Source organism: Scyliorhinus canicula, chromosome 8 (assembly GCF_902713615.1).
Source record: "Scyliorhinus canicula chromosome 8, sScyCan1.1, whole genome shotgun sequence".
NCBI lineage: Eukaryota > Metazoa > Chordata > Chondrichthyes > Carcharhiniformes > Scyliorhinidae > Scyliorhinus > Scyliorhinus canicula.
This window is the reverse complement of record NC_052153.1, coordinates 160,772,031-160,799,926: the sequence shown is the minus strand read 5'-3', so window position 1 is coordinate 160,799,926 and position 27,896 is coordinate 160,772,031. Positions and strand designations below refer to the sequence as shown.

At 47.7% G+C, this 27,896-nt stretch overlaps 1 protein-coding gene across 1 annotated transcript in view; it reads right to left on the bottom strand.

The window, feature by feature from the left end:
- LOC119970637 overlaps positions 1-27,896 on the bottom strand; it is a 142,674-nt gene that overhangs the window by 75,598 nt on the left and 39,180 nt on the right. The window contains exons 2-4 of the mRNA XM_038805569.1: positions 17,730-24,273; positions 8,490-8,585; positions 5,042-5,272 (exon numbers count right to left, since the gene is read on the bottom strand). Coding sequence (XP_038661497.1) covers positions 5,042-5,272; positions 8,490-8,585; positions 17,730-24,273 — 6,871 coding nt within the window. The remainder of the gene's footprint in view (positions 1-5,041; positions 5,273-8,489; positions 8,586-17,729; positions 24,274-27,896) is intronic.

Below are 27,896 nucleotides of genomic sequence, written 5' to 3'. Positions count from 1 at the left end.
ATGTGCAGCGAAATCTTTTGACTGAGTGGAGTGGGATTATCTGGTGCATACATTGCGAGGCTTTGGGTTGGGTGAGAATTATATCAGGTGGGTTCAATTATTGTGTCATAGATCTGTGGCAGCAGTGCTCACCAACAGCTAAAGTCGACAAACTTTGGGCTTCTGAGAGGGACTAGGCTGGGGTTGTCCGCTCTCCCCCTTGTTGGCCATTGAGCCACAAGTGGAATCCATTAGATCAGATCCTCCATTATCGGGATTAGAGGGCGAAATTCTCCCAAAACGGGAAAAATCGTCAAACCGCCGTAAAACCCGGGCGGGTTTTACGGCATCGCGCCCCTTCCCGACGGGGGACCGATTCTGGTCCCCCGTCGGGGCTAGCAGCCCGACGTCGGAGGCTCCGACAAGTCGGGCTTAACGAAAATCGTTAAACCCGCTTGTCGGACTTAGCGCCGGCTGACGCGTCATATGACGTCAGCCGCGCATGCGCAGGTGGGAAGACGCCACCCGCGCATGCGCGGGTGACGTCACCGCGTTTTTGCGCGAAACCCGCGCATGCGCGGTCCGGGTTGCCCCTCAGCCGCCCCGCGTATTGATACTGCGGGGCGGCGGAAGGACAAATAGTGCGCGGGCATCGGGCCCGCTGCCCGCGATCGGTGCCCACCGATCGCGGGCCCATGGCACCCTTGGCACGGCCGTGGTACTGCCGTGCCAATCGGTGCCATGGTTATTTTTTTCCAGGTAGTCACGACGTTTTTACGAACGGCAGGACCAGGTGTGTTTGCCGTTCGTAAAAAGGTCGTAAAGGGCTGGGACTTCGGCCCTTCTAACAGCTGTGAATCGCTGCCGGCCGTAAAAAAAACGGCGGCAGCGATTCGTGTCGGGATTTCGGCGGGGGGGTGGGAGAATAGCGGGAGGGCGTCAAAAAAGTCGGGAAGGCCCTCCCGCTATTCTCCCACCCGTCGTGGGGGGCGGAGAATTTCGCCCAGAGTGTGCGGTAGAACAGCACAAGATCAGGCTTTCCGCAGATGACATGCTGCTGTTTGTGTTGAACCCTGGTGTTTCAGTCACCGCCATGAGTGGAGTGATAGATAGATTTAGTGCTTTCTCTGGTTATATGATCAACTTTCCTATGTCCCAGGCTATGTTAGTGTTCGAGGGGTAAGCTATGTCCTGTTGCTAACTTCCCCTTTAGGTGGTTCCCCCCAGGATATAAAACCTGGGATTTCAATTACCCCCTCATTTAGAAGTTGTATGGGGCCAACTTTCCACAGCTGATTGTGACCATAAGGTGGGACCTTGCTCGGTGGTCAGCTCTACTGATGTCTTGGTTAGGCAGCCCTAATTAAAATTAATGTGTTGCTCAGATTGTTGCGCCTCTGCAGATACTGCCCATATTGTTATCGGCTAGAGTCTTTAAGGAAATTAATGGAATGATTAGTACATTCATGCAGAACAAAAATAAATTTTGCCTCAAATTTGTTGAGCTCCACTTACCAGGAGCTAAGGGAGGGTCGTGTCTCCTGAATATCAGGCTACATCAACTGGCCTCTCATCTAAGATTCAAACGGGATTAGGTTAGGAAGGATCCTGCATTACCAAATTGAATGCCTTGCAGTCATGGGAAAAAAGACTTAGCAATCAATACTGATGAGGAGACATGGGGTAACATATGGGACTATGTCACTAAAAGTTTGGTTTGTAATAAAATGGATGAGACCGTCTTCATATTACGCCTAGTCTTAGATACAGAGTCGATGCTGCTGTATCCCTAATGTGCCGAAAGTCCGTGGTAGTCAAGGGGGCCCATATGAATTGTGTCTGGGCCTGTACCAAGATTGGTCAGGTATTTCAGAGAGCTGGAGAGGGTTTTTGAGAGTCTAATCCTGTGTTCCTGATACTGAGTTTCCCAGATGGGAGAGTCATCGATTCTAATGAAAAAAAGCTACACAATATCCTGACTGCTGTTCAGAAGAATATTCTATGCTTGTGGATTAGTGACAAATATCCTTCTATCCAAAACTGACACAGGCCGATTATGGAGTGCATCCCCATACAATTCTTGACATCTGTACTCCGTTCTAAGTCTGATGCATTCCGTAAAGTATGGGAACCCCATCTTAAATTCATAAGCTCCACTTTGGCTGACTTGCTCCTGTTGGGCTTTCCATGAGGTAACTCAATCCAATTCAATCAAATTCATTTCATGTTTTCTTAATCATAGAATCCTAGAATTTACAGTACAGAAGGAGGCCATTCAGCCCATTGAGTCTGCACCGGCCCTGGAAAGAGCACCCTACCTAAGTCCACACCTCCTTCCTATCCCCGTAACCCCACCTAACCTTTTGGTTTGGACACTAAGAGCAATTTAGAATAGTCAATCCACCGAACCTGCGCATCTTTGGACTGTGGGAGGAAACCGGAGCACCTGGAGGAAACCCACGCAGACACAGGGAGAAACTGCAGACTCCGCACAGACAGTGACCCAAGCACGAATCGAACCTGGGACCCTGGTGCTGTGAAGCAACAGTGCTAACCACTGTGCTACCGTGCCGGTTTGAATCACAATACTTTAGGGAGTGCAACCTGAATTGTTATCCTTCTGTATTCATATGATCTTGCCCTCTTTCCCAACTCACTGTGTTAACCTGTTGTTGGATTGATCCAGCATTTATTTTAGAGACTCTGGTTCCTCAAGTGTCCTGTTCCGAATTTATTCCATACTGTTTGGTGTGTATTTTACTGGCGATAACTCTTGCTCTGTCTTGTACCCATTTTGTACCAATTTCCGTGTCATTTATTGTTAAAAAAAACCTAATAAAAAATATTTTTCTAAAAACCTGATATACAAATGAAAGCCTTTTGTTTGTACACCATCGCCTAGTAAAGAGCTGCACATCTAAAAAGCATGGAGGCAACATAGGTCCAGCTTTAAGAAGCTGACTGTAGGTTCAAGTCTGGAAATGGAGCTGAACAAATCAACATTAAATACAATATAAGCCAAGAAATGCCTGCAAACAAACACTACAGCTACTGGCAGCAGATCCTTCCTGTTGAAGCTCACGGATAAACAAATGAGGAGACCTTTCCCATACAGAGCCTCTATGACACGCCCCAGGTGTCATGTAATGTGGGAATTGGCTCCCAATATGTATCAGCATTACAGGCGACAACGGTTACATTCAGGCTCTATATATTCTTGTGAAGATAGCTACAAGAGGCTTTAAGCACGCTATTTCAATATTAAAATAGTAATGTAGGAAATGTCAAATTGGCAATGGAGGATAATGTTATATCAGAGGCTACAGTCAGAATTGACAGTGAATAAATTTAAGTTGTTTGAAGGCATACAAATAGAGGTAGGGATATTTGACAGAGGTTTATGGTCAAGCACCTCGCCCGAGCATTGAATTTGACCGGTTTAGGAGTTCAAGTTGGATCAAACCCAGACACTGTGGGCGCGATTCTCCGACCCCACGCCAGGTGGGAGAATCGCGGGAGTGCCGGGTGAATCACGCCACGCCGCCCTGGCATCCGCACGCGATTCTCCCACCCCCCCCAAAACGGCACGTCGCATTCTGCGACAGGCCGCTCAGAGAATCGCCGGTCGAGCGGCGATTCTCCGGCCCAGATGGGCCGAGCGGCCTGCCGAATCCGACCGGTTCACGCCGGCGCCAACCACACCTGGTTGCTGCCGGCGTGAACAGCGCATGAGCGCTGCGTGTGGGGCCTGTGGGGAGCGGAGGGAGAATCGAGCACCAGGGGGGTGCTCGGGAGGGGTCTGGCCCGCGATCGGTGCCCACCGATCGTCGGGACGGCGTCTCTGAAAGACGCACTCTTTTTCCTCCGCCGCCCCGCAAGATCAATCCTCCATGTCTTGCGCGGCAGCGGAGGGGAAGACGGCAACCGTGCATGCGCGGGTGACGTCATTCAGGCGCCGCCGGCCGCGTCATTCAGGCGGCGCCGCTTTGACGCAAGCGTCAAGGCCCGGAGCGTGAGATTGACGCGCCGCCGCTCCTGGCCCCGGGGGGGGGGGGGGGGGGGGGGGGGGGGGGGGGGGGGGGGGGGGGGGGGGGGGGGGGGGGGGGGGGGGGGGGGGGGGGGGGGGGGGGGGGGGGGGGGATTAGGGGGCGAGGAGCGGTCTCTGATGCCGGAGTGAAACACTCCGGTTTTCACTCCGGGGTCGGCACTTTGTCTCCCTTTGGGAGAATTTCGCCCAGTGCCTCAGCTGCTTTGCTCATTTCCAATAGTGATAGAGAAGGCAGTGCCAGGCACATCAGGTAAAGATCAAATAAAGCCATGGTCTACATGCTGAACAGTGAACTGGGCTAGATCAGCAAAGTTGGTTTTGGTAGCAACTTAATTAAAATGCAAAATGCGCTGAGTTTATAATGGTGACTTTAATAAATAAATTGCTGTTCATACTTAAGGACACATTTTACTTGCATGACTGATTGGAGGGGGTGGCCAATAATGATATACATGTTGCTACTTTTCATAAATCTTAATGAATCATGAATTCAAATTTCATGGTGCATGCAATCATCTAACAACAACAATTAATAAGTAGATATAAATCTGTTGGCAATTAGTATACATCAGGACTAATGTGAAGTCAAGACAGAATAAATTATGGCAATCTTTAAACCATCTCCCACTTAACTTTTTCCAGCACTGAGTTTTATTCACAGCAAACAACATATTTCTAATAGTGGGCGGTCCCCCAGCCGCATGTTTCTCGGCGATTTGTTGGCGGCGGGATTCTATATTCTCCCTGCCTGAAAGTGGGATTTTCCATTGTAACTCCCGGGAAACCCGCGGGCGAGGGTGCATTACCGGCAGGAAAGTGAATCGCAATGACCAGAGAATTCCGGCTATTGTCTTTGAATATCTGGGGCATCTATCTCATGCTTTGTGCGACAAAAATTAAAAATTTATAACTCTGCACAATTTGATTTCTTAAAGGTTAAATATGAAGCTCCCTCATTTTGGTCCTGTATAATATTACTCTATTTGCAATATGAAGAGGTCTCTGTAAATATACCTTTAGGAATGTCATGTCATCGAGCTTGAAACACTTCTTTGTCTTCTCAACAGCTTCCTTTGCAGAATCAATACCACATCGATAATGTGCCATCTGGTCATACAAATGCTCCAGTTTCATTTTCTTCTCCTCTTCCAGGACCTGTGACATTTCTGTGTACTGTGACAGCAGCAACTTCATTACTTCCTCATGCTCCTCCTCAAGACATCTTTCTTCCTTGGCGCAGTTCTCCTGTCATTGTCAGAGAAATAATCATTAATGAAATTGTCCCAAGGTCCTTCCTTGCCTAGAATGATGTTTGTTGCTTATTCAATGTGCCACCCAAAATCTCCAAAAGAATCAGCAAGTACATTTTCAATTGTTGTATCAAGATGGGTCTGTCAACTTCAGTTAAAAAGAAAGAAATTAAAGAGAGAAGAAATTAAATAGATTTAAACTGGATATTTTCAGCTTTGTGTACACAATGAAGGGTTATCTACTTAAAAGTTCCACAGCAAGAGAAAATCCTGGGATTCCCAGTTGGCAGAACAACAGGTCGACAGCCAGTCCTCAGATATAGGTCAAGCAAACTCCTGTACCAGATGAAGTTAAAAGGATGATGCATGGCTTAGGGAAGGCCGCATCTCGAACACTAGCTTGGATCTTGCAGTCAGCAGCAAAATAACAGTGCTTCACCACTGATTGCAAAGAGAAGGACGCACAAGGATCTTAGGGTCCAGCAATCTCTGGGCAGTGTATTTCCCCTTTCCTAAAATCAGGTTGACTTTGGTGCCAGTTCAAGGGGATCTCCAGGCATCCAATAGAACTGATCAAGGAGGGTAAGCACATAGAAGAGTTCTCACATGCAGCAAACCAGGAGGTAGAATGCACTGAATGTTTCGCTTCTAATTGAAATTTTGCAAAATGAAATGAATGTTTGGGACATATACATGGGATTAATGTAGAAACTGAAATGTTAATTTATCATAATAGAGAAATGTGTGCCAGGATTCTCCAATCCAACGGCCAAGTTCTAACGCTGGCGTGAAAAGCGGCGCGAGCCACTCCGGCATCAATGGGCCTCAACTGGCAGGTATCCACCCCTTCCTTGGGGGCTAGTATGGCGGCGGAGTGGTGTCCTCAGCTCCGGCGCCCAAAGCCGGCGCGTCACGTCCGGTGCGTGGGTTCTTGTCTCCGCGCCGGCCCCTGGGAAATATGGTAGAGGAACATAGGCCCCCACGGAACTAACCCGCCCGCCCGCCGGGGTCGGATCCCCCCGCCAGGACGGACCCCGCAGACAGATCTCGGAGGTCCCGCCGAATGGGATCATACGTAACCCACGCCAGCAGGACTCGGCCGAACTCGGCCTGTTGAATCGCTGGGGGGGGGGGCACGGTGATCCCGCGGACACCTGGAAATCAGCGCCAGAGAATCGGCGAGCCGGCGTCGGGGCGGCATGGCGCGATTCTCACCCCCCCCCCCCCCGATTCTCCGATCCGGCGCGGGTTCGGAGAATCCCGGCCGTGATGGTCCCCAAATTTAACATGAGTATTCTAGGGCCACTTAAGGTGTTCGTTGTGAACTTTTGAACAATTCTGAACTTAGTGCGTCATTAAAAATCCAATGACACCTCATTCAACAAGGTATGACTTTTTCCAATGGATTTTACAGCTAGATTCATTGGGAAAAAGAGCAAATTCTGGTCAGCTCAGTGATTTTTTTTTTTTACTTGATTGTCCAAGGGGGGACTTCACCATTGCTCCCAATGGGGAAGTGCAGAATCGCCAACTGCAACTTGTGGATTTCCACGGTTAAATGCGCATTTGCGACTTCAGCGGTTGCTGTCAGTTTCAAAGCCGTGACAATGTCAAACCTGGGAGTTTCTCGGTCATTACTTTTGCAAATTCTGGGTCATTGTGTCAATTTTGATCCCTCCAGATAGCAGGCGAAATGGAGATGTTGAAGATTATTCAGAAGAAGGCAACAGGAATTGGGTGTGATATTAGTTAGTAAATAGAGATATAATTAGGGGGCAGCCACATAAAATACGAGAAGATTGGTCAAATGCCAGGAGGTTCTGCTTTTCAAGTAGAGTCACTGCCGTCTAGAGTAAGTTACCAAGCTTGCAGTGATTATGCACTCACGTTGGTCAAATATTTTGAAGCCAAGAGCTTTTAAATACTAGATGATGATTTGCTACAAATTATTGACAGTTTATATTGGACAATTACTGCAACCCCCCCCCCCCCCCCCCCCCCCCCCCCCGGGGCTTGCTTGACTGCCTTCAGAGGAGAGGGACACATTTCCCAATTTATGTTCCTAAAATAATGAGAGGTTTTATCTCTTTTTTTCTCCCCTCTAATGGAAGATTGAGTGGCTGGACGTGGAGGGAGGGAAGTTGGCGCACTGATGATATATGTCGGCTGCCCCATATTTGCCTTTTTCTGACCTTTTTAATATGTTTATGTTTGGTAAATGCTTCATTGCCAAATGAACTCAATTCGCACTTCAGTCTCCTAAACACAGTCTTCCCGGCTAATTAACATTTAGTACAGAAAATTGGTGCCTCAAGATGATCACCATGGCTTGTAATTTTTTTTTTAGAAATTTAGAGTACCCAATTCTTTTTTTCCAAAGAAGGAGCCATTTATCGTGGCCAGTCCACCTAACCTGCACATCTTTTGGGGTTATGGTGGTTAGATCCACGCAGACAAAGGGAGAGAATGTGCAAACGCCACACAGACAGTGACCCGGGGCTGTGATCTAACCCGGATCCTCAGCACTGTGCCGCCCCCTAACCTTGGCCTGTAAACTAAAGTTCCACTTGATGTCTACTTCTAAATCTTTTCATTGGTTGCCTTGAATTTTTCAACCATCCTGTGTGCAGTACAGTGCAGCAGACCAAAACCTTACTGCACTAGACCATATGTGAAAACATCATGCTCTTACCCACAAACAGCCACCAGCATCATTAATAGGTTTCTTAACAATGATCCAATGAAAGCTCTGAAGGATTAATTTGAGAAAACAATTTTTTTAAACATGCGATTTAAGGCTAACGTGTGTATTAAACATATCATAAAATATAGGTGCAGATGAAGATGAGGAGCACTGATAGGAAATTGGTTGCCGACAGGGAAGAATTTGGATCCAACAGATTTGTAGAATGGACAGAATGGTAAGTGTAATGTCATGTGTGGGAGTATACATTTAATGAAAAGAGGATGTGAATGAACAATGAGGGCTAAGAGTTCAAATATGTAACTCCCTAAATTGTGGATAAAGCCACAATTGGCCATTTTATGAGTAAAGAAGCAAATGATGAATTAATATCAACTATTGTTTAGTTAAAGTACAATGGCTGTCCCATTGCAGAAGAGGCATTAATGTGCAATTTTATGTTATCCAGTATTATATAGCTACTGACTTCACAATGGAAAATGTTGCCATTGTGTGCATAATAACTCACCTCAACAACATTGAAAACATCTTCTAGTTCAGTCACAAATTCTTCCGTTCTGTTTGCCCTTTCTTCAGCTGCTTCCACACACTCGTCCAAGTTTTCCTGTTAAGAAAAGCATTTAAAAATCGAAGACAATTGCAAAATTAATTTAAAAATTTAATATCTCTAATGCAACGGTGAACAATTTATGTCATCATTTTCCAGTCAGAAATCAGTCGATTGTTCACTTGCAAAGACATTTTCTCTCAGGGATTTAGTGGGGAAGAATTTCATTTCCTGCTGCAACCCTTATGTTTGAGCAGGAATGAGACAAATACATAAATGTATCTGTGGTGTTCTTTGTGATTCTTGTTCTCAGGATGGATGGTGTAGTGTTCATAAAGACCACAAGAAGCCATGTTAATAAACAAAGCTAACATTTATTTAGACTACTTAAATTAAGCTTGATCACTTACTCCTAAAGTAAACAATAATCTAATCTACAATCTACACTCAACTACACTAGTCTCAACACTCTGTCTAATACTGTACTGAACTCTCTATCACTGCTCTCTCTAGCTCTCCTCTCCAGCTTTCTCCCAGAGGTCTGTGAGTCAGTGCTTTATATCGTCCTGCATCTAGCTCCATCTAGTGGTTAATTATAATATGACAGTAACCCTTTGTCATCTGTACATTTCCTATAATGTCACAGTATCCTTGTATGGATATACTGAATGTGTGAAAGGTTTGATTAAGCTATACGCTAAGCTCGAAAATTTATCACCTTCAAGTTCCCAATACATAGTTGCCCTTGTGTGGTTTAAGTGCTACCAGTCTGAGTGCTTAATACATTATGAACATTAACTTTAATGTTTAAGAATTTCACTAATTAGAGGAGTGGATAGGACATCTCATTACAAATAAATATTATCCTCCAACAGATGATTTCAGCAACTAGTGGGGGAAAAAAAAGTCAGATTCTGACACCAAAGGAAGTCACGGGAAATGGGTTGAGTGTCATGTCAAGAGTCAGAGGAGCATGCTGGTCCTCAATAGTGATCTTAGCAATAAAATAGGATGAAAAGGTGTAGTGGCAATGTCCCTGGACTAGTAATCCAGAGGCCCAGGCTAATGCTTGGTTCAAATCCTGCCCATGCAGCTGGAGGAATTTAAGTACAATTAATAAAATCTGGAATGTAAAGCTTTTTTTCATAAATTTTAGAGTATCCAATTTTTTTTTCTTCCAATTAAGGGGCAATTTAGCATGGCCAATCCACCTGCCCTGCACACTTTTGGGTTGTGGGGGTGAAAGCGAGACACATGGAATGTAAAGCTGGCCTCAGTATGGTGGTCATCATTGATTGGCCTCAGGACCCTCCTGGTTCATTAATATCCTTTAGGGAAGGAAATCTGCCGCTCTTACCTGCTCTCATCTGAATGTGACTCCAGACCCACAACAATGTGGTTGACTCACAGTGGCCATCTGAAATAGCCTAGCACTCAGATCAAGGACAAAATGCTGGTCTTGCCAATGATGCCCACATCCAGTGAGAGAATAAGCGGAAAGCCTTTTGCAGACACCTATCAGAGCCAGTGGTATTATTTGCAAAACCAGAATTCCATGGAACTCCGGGGTTCTGAAGAAGAATCATATTGGACTCGAAACATTAACTCTGTTTCTCTCTCCTCAGATGCTGCCAGACTGGCTATGTTTTTCCAGCACTTTGTTGTGTTTATTTCAGATTTCCGGCAGCTGCGGCATTTTTCTTTTATTTCAGTGCATAATTCTCGTGATCCTGGAAATGTTAAATTAAGGTTGAAAATTTAGAAAACGCTCAGGCGGTCAGGCAGCATCTTTGGAGGGAAACAGAGTTGTTCCAGGTCAATGATCTTCCATTTCAAAACTCAATGATGAACATTCACTGAAAATTAACCAAGTTTCTGTCTCCATTAATGATGCCTGGCCTGTTGAGAGTTTCCCAGCATTTGCTGTGTATTCATTTCCCTTGTTCCAGCATCGAAGCACGGAAACAATTACACTTTAGGCAACAGAGGCCTGTAGCATCAATATTCTACTCTCCATCTCTAACTCAAATTGACCTAAAACGCAACAGATTTGAGAGTTTCCCTCTCAAGCTACATTAAAAACTCACAAAATATTCAGTGGGATAAAGTAAAATAAAATCATATAAGATTTAAAATGGCTCACAGAGGTAAACACAACACAGGCCTAAAACTAACATCCCAGAAAGCGGAAACATTTTATTGAGCAATCTTTCAGTGCTGTTCATCAGTGTTTAGCATTTAGCAATCATTTGGTTGGTGCTTTAAGAGACCTTAAATAATCCAAAAGTAATGTCATAGTCTTTGTTTCCTGTGGGAAAGATCTTCGACTTTTTTTTTTTAAAAAGCTGTTGATCGAGTAAATATTTTATTCATATTCATTTCTGGAATGCAGATTATGTAACTGTAAAATACAAGATACTCACTCCACCAAGAATGCTGCATGATCTAAAAAAGAAAATGGCTGTAAGGATGCCCCCATCAATTACAGGCCAGTTGATTTAACACCAGTGGTGTGCAAGCTTCTGGAAACAATTATTAGTAGTCACACAGAAAAACATTGATCTGCCGTTTCCGCGCGGCCGCTCGGCCCATCCGGGCCGGAGAATCGGCGGCCCTGCCAGTTCCTGCGGCCCGGGGCAAATGGCGCCGATTCTCCGCACCTCGGAGAATTGCGCGCAGGCGTCATGGCGCAGTTGCGTCGATTCTCCGGCCCGGCGCAGGGCTCGGAGAATCGCGCCCGTGTTGTTAGGCGAATTGGACATTCTGAATTCTCCTTCTGTGTACCCGAACAGGCCCCGAAGTGTGGCGACTAGGGGATTTTCACAGTGACTTCATTGCAGTGTTAATGTGAGCCTACTTGTGACAATAATAAAGATTATCATTAAACTTCCATCAATCTTGACAGGGCATCCACTAAGATTAAGAACATATAACTTAAAAGTGGACTAGTGAAATCTACATGTACTTGCACCTATGGTCTTCCTGGTCACTCCCAAAGGTGTAAGGAGGCCGAAGGGGAAGCTTCTGGGTCTCTTGGCATAAAGGTTACCAGGTCCACAATATCCGTGTTGAGCCGGGCCACCAAATGCAGCTCCTCGCGAGCATCTTAATTTTGGAAACCCCAGAATGTTTGTTACAATTCCATTAAGATTGGGCTTGCCCTAGATAGGGAACGTGTACCTGAGACCCCCAGGGATTATACCGTTCTTAACACTCTGTGCGTGATCACTGGCCATGTTGCGCTCGAGCGCGGTGTGGCCGGTGAATGCCGGGTGAGCCCTCTTATGGGCTTCCCCGAGGTTTTCAGGCCTCACAGGTTCACCCAGGTCCAGGGAGGCTTCGGAGTCAGGGGGCGGAACCAAGCGGCGACGCCGAACCTGGTTGTAAACTGGCTTTGCCAAAATTACCCTGTATCCACCAGCATCACGGGATCTACCGGCCTCCCCAGTGAGGCTGCAAACATGGACCAGGCGGAACGGCACATGGGGGAGTCTCCCAGGCCATCAGAGACCCTGGGTGGTCAGGGTCAGTGCAGGGTGGCCCCGGCCCCACCTGGAATGTGGGCACCTTGGCACTGCCGCCCTGACACTGCCAAGGTGCCCAAATGGCACTTCCAAGCTGGCTGGGTGTCAAAGTGGCATTGAAAGGGTGCCAGGGTGGCACGGCCATGGGTCAGGGGCTGAGGGGCGCCATGGCCATGAAAGGAAAGTGGAGTGGGGGGGGGGGGGGGGGGGTTTGAAGGGTGGGAGTGTGCAGGGCAGGTAAGTAGGGGCCTCCGGAAGGTTGGGGGAGGTGACACTTGGGACTCCTGGAATGGAGGGGGTCCTGTAAGGAGGCATGGGAGGGGGCCTGAAGGGATGGCGTCACTTGGGGGGGGGGGGGGGGGGTGGTATAGTGTCCATGTGTGTGGGGGGTGACATTGTCCGCCCATGGGTGGGGGTGTGGGGGGCCTACAAGCTCACTTAAGAGATCGGGGCACCCTTTCAGCTCCCCAGTGCTGAAAAATATTTTAGGCGTGCGATTCTCCGGAAAGTTTTCTAAGTGTTGTAGCGAGCGGGAATTGCGGCGAGCTTCCCGATGCTTGGCCCAGTGTGGCTGACAATGCTATTCAACATTAATTGGTGGACTTAGCAAGGCCTCACGGGCTTCTCGCCGCCAACGAAGGCTCACCAGCTCATTCACCGGCACCACGCTTACCAGACCCCAGCACGGTAACATTGTGGATAGCGCAATTGCTTCACAGCTCCAGGGTCCCTGGTTCGATTCCGGCTTGGGTCACTGTCTGTGCGGAGTCTGCACATCCTCCCCGTGTGTGCGTGGGTTTCCTCCGGGTGCTCCGGTTTCCTCCCACAGTCCAAAGATGTGCAGGTTAGGTGGATTGGCCATGATAAATTGCCCTGAGTGTCCAAAATTGCCCTTAGTGTTGGGTGGGGTTTCTGGGTTATGGGGATAGGGTGGAGGTGTTGACCTTGGGTAGGGTGCTCTTTCCAAGAGCCGGTGCAGACTCGACGGGCCGAATGGCCTCCTTCTGCACTGTAAATTCTATGTTAAAAAAAAACAAAGTTGAGCAGCACTTAAGCTGCATTTGCTCAGCCAACCCCAGCCAGCTCGCAACAATGGTGCCGAGGAGGCCAGCCAGATTCTGGGACGCTGACTCGGGGAGGCTGATCGACGCAGCGGAGACCAGAAGGGATGTCCTGTTGCCCCAAGGGTCCAGGAGTGTGAGCTATAGGGCAGCCAGTGTCACCTGGGACCAGGTAGTGGCGACAGTGAGCTCAGGAAGTGTGACCAGGAGGACTGGCCTCGAAATTCAGGAAAAAGGTCAATGACCTACACCCGGCAGCACGAGTGAGCAGACTCTCCCCACCTCAGGAGCGTAAACCCCTCTCCGCCTTCAACCCCCCCAACCCCTCCTGCATCCCCTCTGCCTTCAAACCCCCAACCCCTCCTCCACCTTCAACGTCCCCAACTCCTCCTTCACCCCCCGCCCTCCCAACCCCTCCTTCACCCCCGCGTCCTCCCAACCCCTCCTTCAACCCCCCTGCCCTCCCAACCCCTCCTTCACACCCCCGCCATCCCAACCCCTCCTTCAACCCCCCTGCCCTCCCAACCCCTCCTTCACACCCCCGCCCTCCCAACCCCTCCTTCACCCCCCCGCCCTCCCAACCCCTCCTTCACCCCCGCGTCCTCCCAACCCCTCCTTCATCCCCCCGCCCTCACAACCCCTCCTTCACCCCCCCGCCCTCACAACCCCTCCTTCACCCCCCCGCCCTCCCAACCCCTCCTTCACCCCCCCGCCCTCCCAACCCCTCCTTCACCCCCCCCCGCCCTCCCAACCCCTCCTTCACTCCCCCGCCCTCCCAACCCCTCCTTCACCCCCCCGTCCTCCCAACCACTCCTTCGCCCCCGCGTCCTCCCAACCCCTCCTTCACCCCCTCCCCCGTCCTCCCAACCCATCCTTCACCCCCCCCCCCGCCCTCCCAACCCCTCCTTCACCCCCTGTCCTCCCAACCCCTCCTTCACCCTCCCATCCTCCCACCACTGTAAACCACATGTGCAGCTAACGATGCCCCTTCTGTGTCTCCCCAGAAAAGGGGTACAATTGGTAAGGGTATGCAGGAGCAGAGGGACCTGGATGTATATAATATAAAGATCACTGAAGGTGGCATGAGGGCAGATAGCAGTTAATAAAGCATGCAGTATTCTGGTCTTTATTAATAGGGGCATAAAGAGCAAGTAGGTTATGCTGAAGTTGTCCTAGATACTAAGTGGACCTTTGAAATATTGTGACCAGTTCTGGGCACCATGCTATAGGAAGGATGTGAATACATTGGAGAGAATGCTGAAGAGATTTACAAGAATGGTTCCAGGAATGAGAAACTTGAGTAATGAAGATAGATTGGAGAGGTTGGGACTGTTCCCCTTGGAGAGAAGAAGGTTAAGAGGAGATTTGATAGAGCTGTTCAAAGTCACAAGGGACCTGGACAGAGCAGATAGGGAATACTGTTCCCGCTTGTTAAAGGATTGAGAATGAGGGCTCAGATTTAACATAATTTGCGAAAGAAGCAAACATAATGTGAGAAAAAGCCTCTTTACACAATGAATGGTTCGGGTCCGGAATGCAGTACCTGGGAATGGTCAATCAAGGCATTCAAGAGGGCATTAGATAACTATTTGAACAGAAACAATGTACAAGGGGTACAGGGAAAAGGCAGGGGAATGGCACTAAGCCAGGATGCTTGTTTGGAGAGCCGGTATAGACACAGTGGGCCAAATGGCCTCCTCCTGCACCATAACAATTCTGTGATTTGTGATCTAATATGAGTGCTGTATAGTAATCCTAAGTATAACTATCTAGCCTTTTTAGTACAATTAACAGTATTCTGACAAATTTCAATGTAAATATTAAACAGACAAATACGATTTTCCTATTTCTCCTTATTTTTCTCTCCTTGGCCTATTCTCTGCCCCTGTGACATGGACATAACCTGGTTGGAAAGGTCGGGCCTCTGTAACCAACCATTTGGAGATGCATGAAAGCCACTCAGAGTTAATACCTAATGCCTTCCACACCCTTACCCTTTTGATTTTAAGCCTCTGAAAGAAAGTCCCTTATCTCTACTCTGGACTTACCGGGCACCCAAACAAGCTCAGAACCTCGGGGCGGGATTTTCTTCCACATTGGCCAAGGCTGATGCCAGGCAAGGAAAGCGACATTGAGGCTGTAGACAGCAATGGCGGCTTTTTCTGTTATATAATGCAGGATTTGGAAGAAAAATAAAGGAGCAGGCAGGGGTTCCCTGTTTGATTCACTCACCCTGCCATCAACTGTACGAATCGTTGATCTGGGTGCCATTTTTAAAGTCTGTCCCAGTGCACAGCGAGCTCACCAGGAAACAATCTTTACCCAGGTGCACTCCCCCACACAGCACCTAGTTGGCACCACCCTGGCATTAAGATGACATCACTCTGGTATCATCTTGGCACTCCCTGGCATGATCCTCTCCTCCCTGTGCACTGTGCTCACCTCCGAGCTCCCCTCAAGAGTATTGGTCATTAGGTTCATGGCTTCTAAGGCCAGTCGTACTTCAATCCCTTTGCATGGGGGTATGATTCTGTTGTATGGGCCCGATAATGAGATGCTAATTTACCACAATGAGGTTCACAGTGAACATTGGGAATTATGACCCACCGCCGATGGGGGGAGAGGACAATTGCTTCCTGCTTTTACATTGCCGTGAAACATGACTTTGGCCTTCTCATGATATTTTCCACTCTCATCGTCAAACCCACCCGACTAAAACAGGAGAGGAAAATCGCTGCCCTGGTATATGTACAATTATAGGCACAACTTCATCCATCACTATAAACCACAGAATTTAGTACACCAACATGCAACAATACAGGGCCACTCATGTAATGGTTGTTATTGTAATAATCCACTCTCTCTTTACTGTGTGCCCACTGTGTGTTTGACAAAACACTTTGTGTTGCCACTAGGATTTATATACATGGATGGCACAGGTAAGAAAAATTAAAGAATAGGAAACATGAAATTCCTGTGCCTAATATTTTAATTGAGATGCTAATAAATATATTAATCTCAAATTTCAAATGCCCTTACTTGGCTCGGTTGGAAACTGTATATGTACTTAAGTGACAGACTTAAGTGTGAGGTAGAGCTTGAACCTTGAAATTTAATTAAGGTAGATAATATTTATTTATAATTCTATTTATTTGTTCTTACATGCTAATCCTGACTGCTCCATAACTCAAATTCTCACCTACATGTCTCTTGTGCTTCTATCTCGACTTAGTCTGGAATTAAGTCAGCCTTTCTGGTTGTCTGCAAGATGTGCATTCATAAACAAACCTCTTCCACTCTGCTCTCACTTGTGCACTAAGAAAATAGGTTCAGGAAATAACACTAGGAACTCAAACTAGTTCAATCATCTTTACCCCTGTATGTCTTCTACTGTCACTCGAGGTTTCAGGGAAGCTGAAAACCCCCTCCAAAGACTAGTCTCCATATTCATGCAGCTGGGTGATTAAAAAATAGCTCGGCAAAACTTTCAGCCAGGATGTGTGCTCCTTCTGACAAGACTATTTATATATCCAGTTAAAGAACAAGTTGACCCAAAGATAATAATGTCAGTCATTGCTGAGTTTCCATTGCTTTGTTTTGTAGAAAGACAATGAACAAATTCTAACAGGACTATACAGGATAGATGCAGGAAGGATTTTCCCGATGGTGGGAGAGTCCAGAACTGGGGGGTCACAGTCTGAGGATAAGGAGTAGGCCATTTAGGACTGAGATGAGGAGAAATTTCATCACCCAGAGAGAGTGGTGAGTCTGTGCAATTTACTACCACAGGAAGCAATTGAGGCCAAAACATTGTTATTTCAAGAAGCAGTGAGCTATAGCTCTTGGGGCTGAAGGGATCAAATGATAAGAGGGAAGGCAGGAAAAGGTCACTGAATTGGATGTTCGGCCATGATCACAATAAATAGTGGAGCAGGCTCGAAGGGCCGAATGGTCTCCACCTACTCCTATTTTTTATGTTTCTATGTAAACATAATCTAATAATCTATAATTATCACAAGTAGGCTTACATTAACACTGCTATGAAGTTACTGTGAAAAGCCCCTAGTCGCCGCACTCCAGTGCCTGTTCGGGTACGCAGAGGGAGAATTCAGAATGTCCAAATTACTTAACTGCACGTCTTTCGGGAGGAAACCGGAGCACCCGGAGGAAACCCACACAGACATGGGAAGAACGTGCAGACTCCGCACAGTGACCCAAGCCGGAAATCGAACCTGGGACCCTGGCGCTGTGAAGCAACGGTGCTAACCACTGTGCTATAGTAGTCAATAATTTTCTTTTGCACTCATTTGATAGGCATTGCACAAATTTTCAAATGTGACGTATCACGAATTCAATTCTAGCTAGAAGATTAAGGTTTGGTATAAGTCCAAGGCTGGTTTAGCACACTGGGCTATATAGCTGGCTTTTAAAGCAGACCAAGGCAGGTCAGCAGCACAGTTCAATTCCCGTACCAGCCTCCCCGAACAGGCGTCGAATGTGGCAACTAGGGTCTTTTCACAGTAACTTCATTGTGACAATAAGCGATTTTCATTTCATTTCATTTCCATGTGGAGAATGATCTAAATGTATTAATCCTTTAAAATTAAAGTTCTCACCTTTACTTTTACAACAGCTGTATCTATTGCTATGACATCATGATCTTGATGTTCTCCAAAAAGCTTATCAATTGCAAAAATTGGAAGCCCACAAGTAACGCAAAAGGTATCTGTTGGTTTTGGTGGTTTCTGTGAGGTTAGCACAGCTGCATCTTCTTCTCCTTTCCTTGCCTCAACATGTGTGCCTTCCAGTTTATCTTCAGCAAGTTCCTGTAATTCTTGATCCTCAATATCCAGACCACCATCACAGATTTCAAATGCGTCACCATCATCTATAATTTTCACATCCTCTAATAAAGGCCAATCGCTGGATTCTTCTATGGCTTTCCCAAATACATTCTCAGGGTCTTCATGAAGGTCTGTTTCATCTACCTGACAGGGGGCAATTTCTTGTGGGTAATGCTGTTGTGCAGTGTCTGTTTCATTATTTTCTGGCTCACTGGCCTTTCTAGGAGTTTGGGAATCTTGCTCAGTTTCCGACTTATACTCGCATGTTAATATGGCATTCACTGTTTCCTGTGTTGCTACTTCCAACGGCTCACATTCACTTTGTAGGGGTTGCACAGAGTTTCCAGTGAGGCATTCTCCTTCTTGCTTTTCTCTAGCGTGATCCACAATGGCTACATAATTATCAGGTCTTGATATAGTCGTGTCATTCATTATTTGAGAGCTGGCTACATCTAGTGCCTTTGCTTGTTCTTGATTTTCAAGGTTGACCTCTTCCTTTGCCATGCATTCGGTACCTGGTGGATACATGATTTCAGCAGCTAACACTTCCAGCTCATCACTGGCCCCAGGACTCTCTGTTAATTCTAAATGATCAGCAAAATCCGTGATTCCTTTCAGGGCGCCTGTACAAGCTTCTTGATCCACTTTCGCAGAATGATCTACTTCCTCATATTCTTCGATTACAATCCGTGGTGTTATTGCACCAATCTCTACAATGGGCTCAATGTTACTCGTTTGATCAGGCACCTTATTTTCAGCCTTTATTGACTCGCCAGATCCTTCACGTTCAGTTTCTTGTTGTAATTCGGCAAGATGGTGTCCAACCTCAGGCCTGCATTCAGGTTCTTCTTCCCCGGCAGATATATCAGTCTTAATCTGATCCACAGGTGTTTCCCCTTGGAATACGTCTTCCTGAATATCTTTGATTTTCACGGAGGTGGAAGTATTGCTCACTTCTTCTAATCCTCCTTCACTTGGGAGGTTTCCATATTCTTCAAAGGAGTAACCTATATTGGCAAGCTGTCCGGTATCCAAGTGATTTTCAACATTAGAGGCAGGCTTCTCAATATCTTCTACTAGTGGTTCTTCAAACAATGCTACTTTTCTGTTCTGTATTTCTTCACAGACCAACTCATTATTATTCTCTTCCAATAGCTCAGTTGCCTGACTTGGTTCCTCTTCTATTTCCTCATATTTCACAGAACCAATATCTGACAAAATGTTACTGCCCTCATAAATATTCTCGCCAGTCTCACATTTTTCTTCACATTCTTTCTGTACCTCCAAAACTTTATCAGGATCCATTTTTTGTGTCGGAATTTCTGCCCGACCCATGAACATTTGAAGAAACTGGCCATCACTTTCTGGAAACAATACATGTCTTTCTGCACCAATTGCATCATTTTGTGACACGGCTTCCAGCCAAGAAGGTGATCCCTCTGGTTTAGATTCTGTTGAAGACTCAAGAACATCATCCCTCAGGACATACTTTTCAAAATATAATCCATTTCCATCATCTGTATCAGATGATTGACAAGGGAATGAAAATTCAGGATTACTGCTTTCTTCATCTGAATGTTCACCATTTTGTTCTTTCCGTCCTTTAGCTTCCTCATAAAGATCTTTGTAATAAAACGCTAATGCAGGTGGTTCCTCCAGAAGCGCAAGATCAATCAATTTGGTTGATACAGGAAAATTATAGGAACGTGTCAGGACTCCTTCATCCATGTCAAATAACAACGAACCAGCCTCCTTTTGACTTAGTGCATCGGTCATATTTTTATTAATATCTTCTTGCTTTCCTTCACTGCATGGTTCAGAGATGGGTGCTAGTAGAGAAAATTCTGTTGCATTATTAAGGGTGCCAGGAGTTCCTGACACGTCAAACTCCTCAAAATTGAAAACCTCTGTATCTCCGGAAAATGATGTACTTTGCAGCTTTGACTCCGAAGGGTTCTCCACCTCTGGAATCAGCACTTCCTGTGATTTTGGTTTCACTGTTTCCAGGTCAATGGGGACATTTTCATCCACTAAAGTATATTTTTCAAAATAATCATCATCCCCATTTCCACCTTTACTTGCAGATGCAGCAACCATAGGGGATTGTTCAATGGAACTGGGATTAGAATCTTCAACGACAGAAGGATTAGCTGTTCCAACCATGGGAGGATTGGATGCGACCTGCTGGGAGGGATCGGATCCGACTGCATGGGAGGGATTGAATCCAACCGCATGGGAGGGATTGAATGCAGCTGTATGGGAGGGATCAGATCCGACTGCATGGAAGGGATTGAATGCGGCTGCATGGGAGGGATCGGATCCGACTGCATGGGAGGGATTGAATACGGCTGTATGGGAGGGATCGGATCCGACTGCATGGGAGGGATTGAATGCAGCTGCATGGGAGGGATTGAATGTAGCTGGCTGGGAGGGATCGGATCCGACTGCATGGGAAGGATTGAATGAGGCTGTATGGGAGGGATCGGATCCGACTGCATAGGAGAGATTGAATGTGGCTGCATGGGAGGGATCGGATCCAACTGCATGGGAAGGATTGAATGAGGCTGTATGGGAGGGATCGGATCCGACTGCATAGGAGAGATTGAATGAGGCTGTATGGGAGGGATCGGATCCGACTGCATGGGAAGGATTGAATGCGGCTGTATGGGAGGGATCGGATCCGACTGCATAGGAGGGACTGAATGTGGCTGCATGGGAGGGATTGAATGTAGCTGGCTGGGAGGGATCGGATCCGACTGCATGGGAGGGATCGGATCCAACTGCATGGGAGGGATCGGATCCAACTGCATGGGAGAGATTGAATGCAGCTGCATGGGAGGGATCGGATCTGACTGCATGGGAGGGATTGAATGCAGCTGTATGGGAAGGATCACATCCGACTGCGTGGGAAGGATAGAATGAGGCTGTATGGGAGGGATTGGATCCGACTGCATAGGAGAGATTGAATGCGGCTGTATGGGAGGGATCGGATCTGACTGCATAGGAAGGATTGAATGCGGCTGTATGGGAGGGATCGGATCCGACTGCATGGGAGGGATTGAATGTGGCTGCATGGGAAGGATTGAATGTAGCTGGCTGGGAGGGATCGGATCCGACTGCATGGGAAGGATAGAATGAGGCTGTATGGGAGGGATTGGATCCGACTGCATAGGAAGGATTGAATGCGGCTGTATGGGAGGGATCGGATCCGACTGCATGGGAGGGATTGAATGTGGCTGCATGGGAAGGATTGAATGTAGCTGGCTGGGAGGGATCGGATCCGACTGCATGGGAAGGATAGAATGAGGCTGTATGGGAGGGATCGGATCTGACTGCATAGGAAGGATTGAATGCGGCTGTATGGGAGGGATCGGATCCGACTGCATGGGAGGGATTTAATGTGGCTGCATGGGAGGGATTGAATGTAGCTGGCTGGGAGGGATCGGATCCGACTGCATGGGAGGAATTGAATGCAGCTGCATGGGAGGGATCACATCCGACTGCATGGGAAGGATTGAATGCGGCTGTATGGGAGGGATTGAATGCGGCTGCTTGGGAGGGATCGGATCCGACTGCATGGGAGGGATTGAATGTGGCTGCATGGGAGGGATTGAATTTAGCTGGCTGGGAGGGATCGGATCCGACTGCATGGGAGGGATTGAATGTGGCTGCATGGGAAGGATTGAATGTAGCTGGCTGGGAGGGATCGGATCCGACTGCATGGGAAGGATAGAATGAGGCTGTATGGGAGGGATCGGATCTGACTGCATAGGAAGGATTGAATGCGGCTGTATGGGAGGGATCGGATCCGACTGCATGGGAGGGATTGAATGTGGCTGCATGGGAGGGATTGAATGTAGCTGGCTGGGAGGGATCGGATCCGACTGCATGGGAGGAATTGAATGCAGCTGCATGGGAGGGATCACATCCGACTGCATGGGAAGGATTGAATGCGGCTGTATGGGAGGGATTGAATGCGGCTGCTTGGGAGGGATCGGATCCGACTGCATGGGAGGGATTGAATGTGGCTGCATGGGAGGGATTGAATTTAGCTGGCTGGGAGGGATCGGATCCGACTGCATGGGAGGAATTGAATGCAGCTGCATGGGAGGGATCGGATCTGACTGCATAGGAAGGATTGAATGCGGCTGTATGGGAGGGATTGAATGCGGCTGCTTGGGAGAGATCGGATCCGACTGCATGGGAGGGATTGAATGCAGCTGCATGGGAGGGATTAAATGTAGCTGCATGGGAGGGATCAGATCTGACTGCATGGGAGGGACTGAATGCGCCTGCATGGGAGGGATTGGATCCGACTGCATGGGAGCGATTGAATGCGGCTGCATGGGAGGGATCGGATCCGACTGCATGGGAAGGATTTGATGCGGCAGCATGGGAAGGATTTAATGCGGCCGCAAGGGAGGGATTGGATCCGACTGCGTGGGAGGGATTGGAATGTATCACAGAGGGAGGGTTGGACTTTCCCACAGTGAAAGGATTGGAGCTCCATGGATTAGAAGGATTTGCACTTTGTTCCAGCTCGTTGTGTTTTGACGCATCCAGTGATCTTGTTTGCTGTTCATCTTCCACTCTATTAAAATTATTTTCAAAAGTGTTTCTTTTCATAATCGGATTTGTTTGCAAATAGATCAGGTTGTCCTTCATTTTGCTACATGCCTCTTGATCCACAGAACAAATTTGTGCTGGAGCAACAATGTTTAATATCTCAGAGACTTCAGCCACAATATTGAAACTAGCTTTCTGATTTTCTGTACCTTCTTTATGGTTTAGTTCATCTCCTGTGTTCTGCGGCACCACTACCTGTGATTGAGAGGCAGCCTTGAGATCTCTACAAGTTTTGCTGCGTAAGGAACCATTCAGCTCCACATCTATCACTTCTGAAGATTCAGGATTTGTCCTTGGGTAGAACACATTTTTGCTTATTGCAGCTTCTTGCTTTTCTGGCCAGTAAGGCAATACCGTATCTGCAAATGTCCTACCAGCTGAAGCGCAAGACAGATTTTTCAAATCTCCAGTTTCCATGCCCTCATCTTTGATTGCTGATATGGAACTAACCGTATCCATACAAGTTACTGCTGATGGTAGACTTCCCACGGGGTTAGCAAGCTCTGAACTGCTGGTTACAAAAGTATTTGGATCTTTGCCTTCTAGATCTGCCATTGAATAAGATTGATCTTCTTTTACAAATATTTTACCAGCTGGACTTTCATTCAAGTAAGAATTATCCTTTAATAGAACAGGTATTGGATCCGTGTCAAATGCTAAACTTTTAAAGTCTGAAATAATTGTCTCAGGAGATGGGGACCAATGGATATCTGAGCCAGCAACTAAAGCAGTCTTTTTCAAGACTTCGGTGCCTGTGTGAATTGCTCCATTCGTTGTTATTTCCGTGTCTGCTGAAAGGAGGTTATCTGCGTCTGTACAAGGAGCTTGTGGAACCATGACAGGCTCTGAAACGATTGTTGCGCACAGCCCTGAATCCCCTTTGTTTTCTGGTGGAGCCAAACTCATTCTTTCCTCTGAGAAATATTTTGAAGCAGTTTCGGATTCTTCCTTTTTTCTCGGTAGTACCGAAGAGGCATTTATGTGTTGTTCAGGTGGCGCCGAAAATGAATTGTATAAGCTGTGATTTTTGAGATTCATGCGTTGCTTACTCCGTTCAATTGGATTTTCATTACATTTCCTTTGACCGTGTACTGGGGTATGTTGTTGCACACTCGCGTGAACAGAGGAAAATACCTCACACACTTCATTTCTATCCTTATTGGACTTTCCTGCTATTTTTGATGCCGTTGGGCTGTGCTCAATTGGTGACTGAAGCTCTGGCTGGGTTTTGTTAGAATCCTGCACATGCCTTGACTTTGACACTTTCTCTGTTGCAGTATTGAATATCACGGTCGGTTCATTTTTTCCTGGTTGGGCTCTCAAAACAGGCAAACTATTTCTCGGTTTCTTCGGGGCATCTTTTAATTCTCCTGACTTAGGGTCGGCCGTCTCTATGTGGCGTTTTTCAATTTTACTACCTTGGCGTTCATTCGCACACGGAGACTGAGGTAGTTCGTCCATTATGAATATTACTTTGCCCGGCGGAGCGCTCGTGGAGGTGCCATCCACGCTGTAAACATCAGAGACTGTGCTTTCTGATGCCCATGGTGTGGAGGATCGGCTACTTGACACAGTCTCCCAGATGATTCCACTGTCCTCACTTTGAACTGTCAGCATGGAGAAGGACGAACTGGACATAATGTAATTCACCTTAGGTTTGACTGACTGGTCTTTAATGGCATTCTTGAAGCTGTGAGGAAATAAACACACAGGGGTTTAAGGTCAAGTTGTGGTGTGTGTTTTCAAACTGCTAGAAAATATATCAATCTATGCAAGATTAAAAATTAACTATTAATATCAGACACAATTCACATGTCCAAACGTAAGACGTTAAATAAATTGTAAATATCTGAATAAAAAAGTGATGATAGTAATGCCAGCTGTGGCTCAGCGAGCAGCACAGGGGGACTGGACTGGGCTGGTAATGCAGAGATCCAGCGTACTGCTCTGGGGACCCAGGTTCGAATCCTACCACAGCAGATGGTGAAATTCGAATTCAATAAAATCTTGAATTCCAAGTCCAGTGATGATCATGAAACCATTGCCGCCCGATTATAGTACAAAAACTGTAAATCTGCTGTCCTTACCCGGTCTGGTTGACATGTGACTCCAGATCCACATTAATGTGGTTGACACGTTAGTGCCCTCTGTAATGGCCTAGCAAGCTATTCAGTTCAAGGGCAATCCCATCCCATGAGAGAATAAAGAAGGGCTCTGGGTTCAGGTCCCATTCCAGCACAAAAGAAAAATGATGTTATGCTCCAGGGTAGTACTGAGGGATTGCTGCACTGTCAGAGGTGCTGTCTTTCAGATGCCCCATTTGGATGTTAAAGATTCCCATGGAATCTTTCAGAGGAACAACTGAGGGGTTATCCCAGATGTCCTGGTCAATGTTTATCCTTCAATCAACATCGCAAAAACAGATTATCTGGTCATGTGGTCATTATTGTTGTGCACAAGTTGGCTGCCACACTACAACAGTGAAGACACCTAAAAAAAAAAAGTACTTCACTGGCTGTAAATCACTTGGGAGATGTCTGGTAGTTATGAAAAGCCCTATATGCAAGTTTTTATTTTAATACACTTGTTTGTGAAATATAAATTGTTGTGAATTTGTCACTGTAACAGACAATAAACACTTTTTTATTCTTCATGGAGGTCCCCGCCTTCTCAACCTTTCCCCTCGCCTGAGGTGTGGGTGATCCTCAGGTTATATCACCACCAGTCAGCTCTCCCCCTCAAAGGGGAAAGCAGCCTGTGGTCACCTGGGACAATGGCGACTTTACCTTAAACAATTTTTGAAAAAAGATACAATTAATACTGTTCAGAATTATTTTCGTGTAGGAGTTAACATTAATGTGAGCTTCGTGTAGACACCGAGTTTGATGGGCACCAATCATTTGGAAACCCCCCCCAGCTAATTGGATACTGTGTGCTGACCTTGCTCAACACAATGGGATGTTAACCAATGTCATGTTAACCTGCATATGGTCCCCCTCACCACTGATGTTTTAAGGCAGCATGCAGTACCTACAGGTTAGTTGCTAGTTTGCCAATTTTACACTTGTTTGACTTGTAAAAATATTTGACAGTGGTCTATCACACTGAATTCAGACTTGACAGTCAGAGAGTTTTGACTGCTTTTTGCAAAGCTATTGTTTGTCTCACTGATTGCTCACACTCGTATGTGGACTGGTAAATCTTATCTCTGGGTATGAAGCATTATTGGGAACACCAAGTAAGCCACATCATTGGGAATAAGCCACCAGAAGAGCGAGTAGGAGGAGAGGAGCGCTCAACTGGAGATGGATTCCACACAGGGTTCACAAAGCAATTCTCCTCATGCAACTTCATTGGGAAGAAATATATGAGACGCCTTCACCACCAAGGAGGTTGTTCCTGAGCCATGTCAGCCACTACAGCCACAAGTGCAGGCTCAAACCAGGCATAATAGCACTCCCTACAGCTGTCAACATTATCATCTTACTCAATACGCCACAGACAACGTCCGTATCGCAACAGTTGACATCAGCACCATTTCACAGTATTCAAAAGTATCAAGGACGCTCTCTAACTGAGAGAGAGAGAGACAGAGAGACAATTGCATCTCTTTCCTTATTGACAGAGGAAAATCTGAATGAGAGACCACAAGGTTTTCCTTACATGGCCGGTGTTTCCATGGTGCAATGTGCTATTGGCTTCAGACACATTGCCTTGCATGCTCCAAATCAGCAGCCTGGAATTCCATTTCATCACCGTACAAGAGGTTTGTGATCACAGGCAGCACATCTTGCAGGATATGCCAACAGCAGGCATGACTCTTTCATTCTGTGCCAGTCATTGTCATAGGCTTTTATTCTAATTAAGCATCCAAGTTAAAAGGCTGCCTGCTGGGTGACAAGGGTTATCCCCTCCTAACATGGGTCCTGACTCCAGTTAGGAAGTCATATGCAACTGCATAGCATGAGAGCCAAGATTCCACAAGGATTATCATGATGCAAAGCATCGGGTTGAGCCGTGCCCCTAGCCAAGTTGTTCCAGCATAGCTACAATACTGGCATCTACCAGGCAATGTGGAAACTAGACCAGGGGCGCGATTCTCCGACCCCATGGCGGGTGGGAGAATAGCGTGCCGCGCCAGTTTTTCACGCGACGCCGGTCCGACGCGCTCCTGCGATTCTCCCAAACGGCCAAATCGCTTTGGTCGTGTTCTGCTCGGTAAAATCCGGATAATCGCCCGAGGCACCCAAAATGGCGAATCTCCAGAACCCCCGCTATTCTCCGGCCCGGATGGGCCGAAGTCCCGACGGTGTGACCCCAGTTCACGCTGTCGCCGTCCACACCTGCTTTTTATAGTCGCCAGCCAGTCGTGCTGGCTGACGCGAGCAGTAAGGAGGTGAGCGGACCGTCCCGGAGTCTCCGCAGACTGGGGAAGGCATCCCTGAGAATGCAGCGGCCAGTGGGGGGGGGGGGGGGGGGGGGGGGGGGAAGGGGGGAGGGGGGGGGGGGAGAGGGAGTAGTGGGGGGGAGAGGGAGCGAGTGGTGGTGGGGAGACGGAGTAGTGGGGGGGGGAAAGGGAGCGAGTAGTGGGGGGGAGACGGAGTAGTGGGAGGGGGGAAGGGAGCAAGTAGTGGGGGGGGAGAGGGAGTAATGCGGGGGAGAGGGAGCGAGTGGTGGGGGGAGACGGAGTAGTGGGAGGGGGGGTGGAGTGGGAGCGATTAGTAGGGGGGAGAGGGAGTAGTGGGGGGGAGAGGGACTAGTGGGAGGGGGGAAAGGGAGCGAGTAGTGGGGGGGAGAGGGAGTAGTGGGGGGGAGAGGGAGCGAGTGGTGGGGGGAGACGGAGTAGTGGGGGGGTGGAGTGGGAGAGATTAGTAGGGGGGGGAAGAGGGAGTAGTGGGGGGAGAGAGGGAGTAGTGGGAGGGGAGACGGAGTAGTGGGAGGGGGTGGAGAGGGAGCGATTAGTAGTGGGGGAGAGGGAGTAGTGGGGGGGAGAGAGGGAGTAGTGGGGAGGGGGAGAGGGAGTAGTGGGAGGGGGGAGAGGGAGTAGTGGGAGGGGGGGTGGAGTGGGAGCGATTAGTAGGGGGGAGAGGGAGTAGTGGGGGGAGAGGGACTAGTGGGAGGGGGGAAAGGGAGCGAGTAGTGGGGGGGAGAGGGAGTAGTGGGGGGGAGAGGGAGCGAGTGGTGGGGGGAGACGGAGTAGTGGGGGGGGTGGAGTGGGAGAGATTAGTAGGGGGGGGAAGAGGGAGTAGTGGGGGAGAGAGGGAGTAGTGGGAGGGGGAGAGGGAGTAGTAGTGGGAGGGGGGAGAGGGAGTA